Consider the following 477-nt stretch of genomic DNA (forward strand, 5'->3'; position numbering starts at 1 on the left):
ACAGCAGCAGCAGCAGCAGAAGAGTGTGTGTGAAGCTGGGGTACAGTAATCAGATGAAAGGGTACTACTGCATTCCTCTGGGGGCCCCCAGGAGGCCCCTTAAAAGAAAGGGTAAAGTGCAGGGGGGCCCCCAGGGGCCCCAATGGTTGTTGGGGGGCCCCTGCTCCTTATGCCTGAGTAGGGGCCCCTCAGTACCCTATAGGTGCCCTTCAGTACCCTATAGGGGCCCCTCAGTACCCTATAGGGCCCCCCCATGCACCGCACGGTCTGGGGCCCCCCACTCACCTGCTGAGGTCGTGGCGAGGGCTGCTGGCGAGCGGCGTTGCGCTGGTGAAGGTATGAAGGGCCAAAGAGGGTACGGGGGGCCCCCAGGTGCTGCTGCTAGTGCTGCTGCTGCTGCTGCTGGAGCTGCTGCTGCTGCTGCAGCTGCTGCTGCAGCGGGGGGACAGGGGGGCCCCTGCCCCCATATGTGGGGCC

At 64.8% G+C, this 477-nt stretch overlaps 1 protein-coding gene across 1 annotated transcript in view; it reads right to left on the reverse strand.

Annotated features, from left to right (window-relative positions):
• Positions 1–467, reverse strand: part of EMH_0013570 (protein phosphatase 2A, putative) — a gene marked incomplete at both ends in the record, with an annotated part of 3,590 nt that extends 3,123 nt beyond the window's left edge. The window contains one exon of the mRNA XM_013499865.1: positions 286–467. Coding sequence (XP_013355319.1) covers positions 286–467 — 182 coding nt within the window. The remainder of the gene's footprint in view (positions 1–285) is intronic.
• Between the last annotated feature and the right edge of the window lie 10 nt (positions 468–477).

Source organism: Eimeria mitis, genomic scaffold (assembly GCF_000499745.2).
Source record: "Eimeria mitis Houghton genomic scaffold, Emh_scaff477, whole genome shotgun sequence".
NCBI lineage: Eukaryota > Apicomplexa > Conoidasida > Eucoccidiorida > Eimeriidae > Eimeria > Eimeria mitis.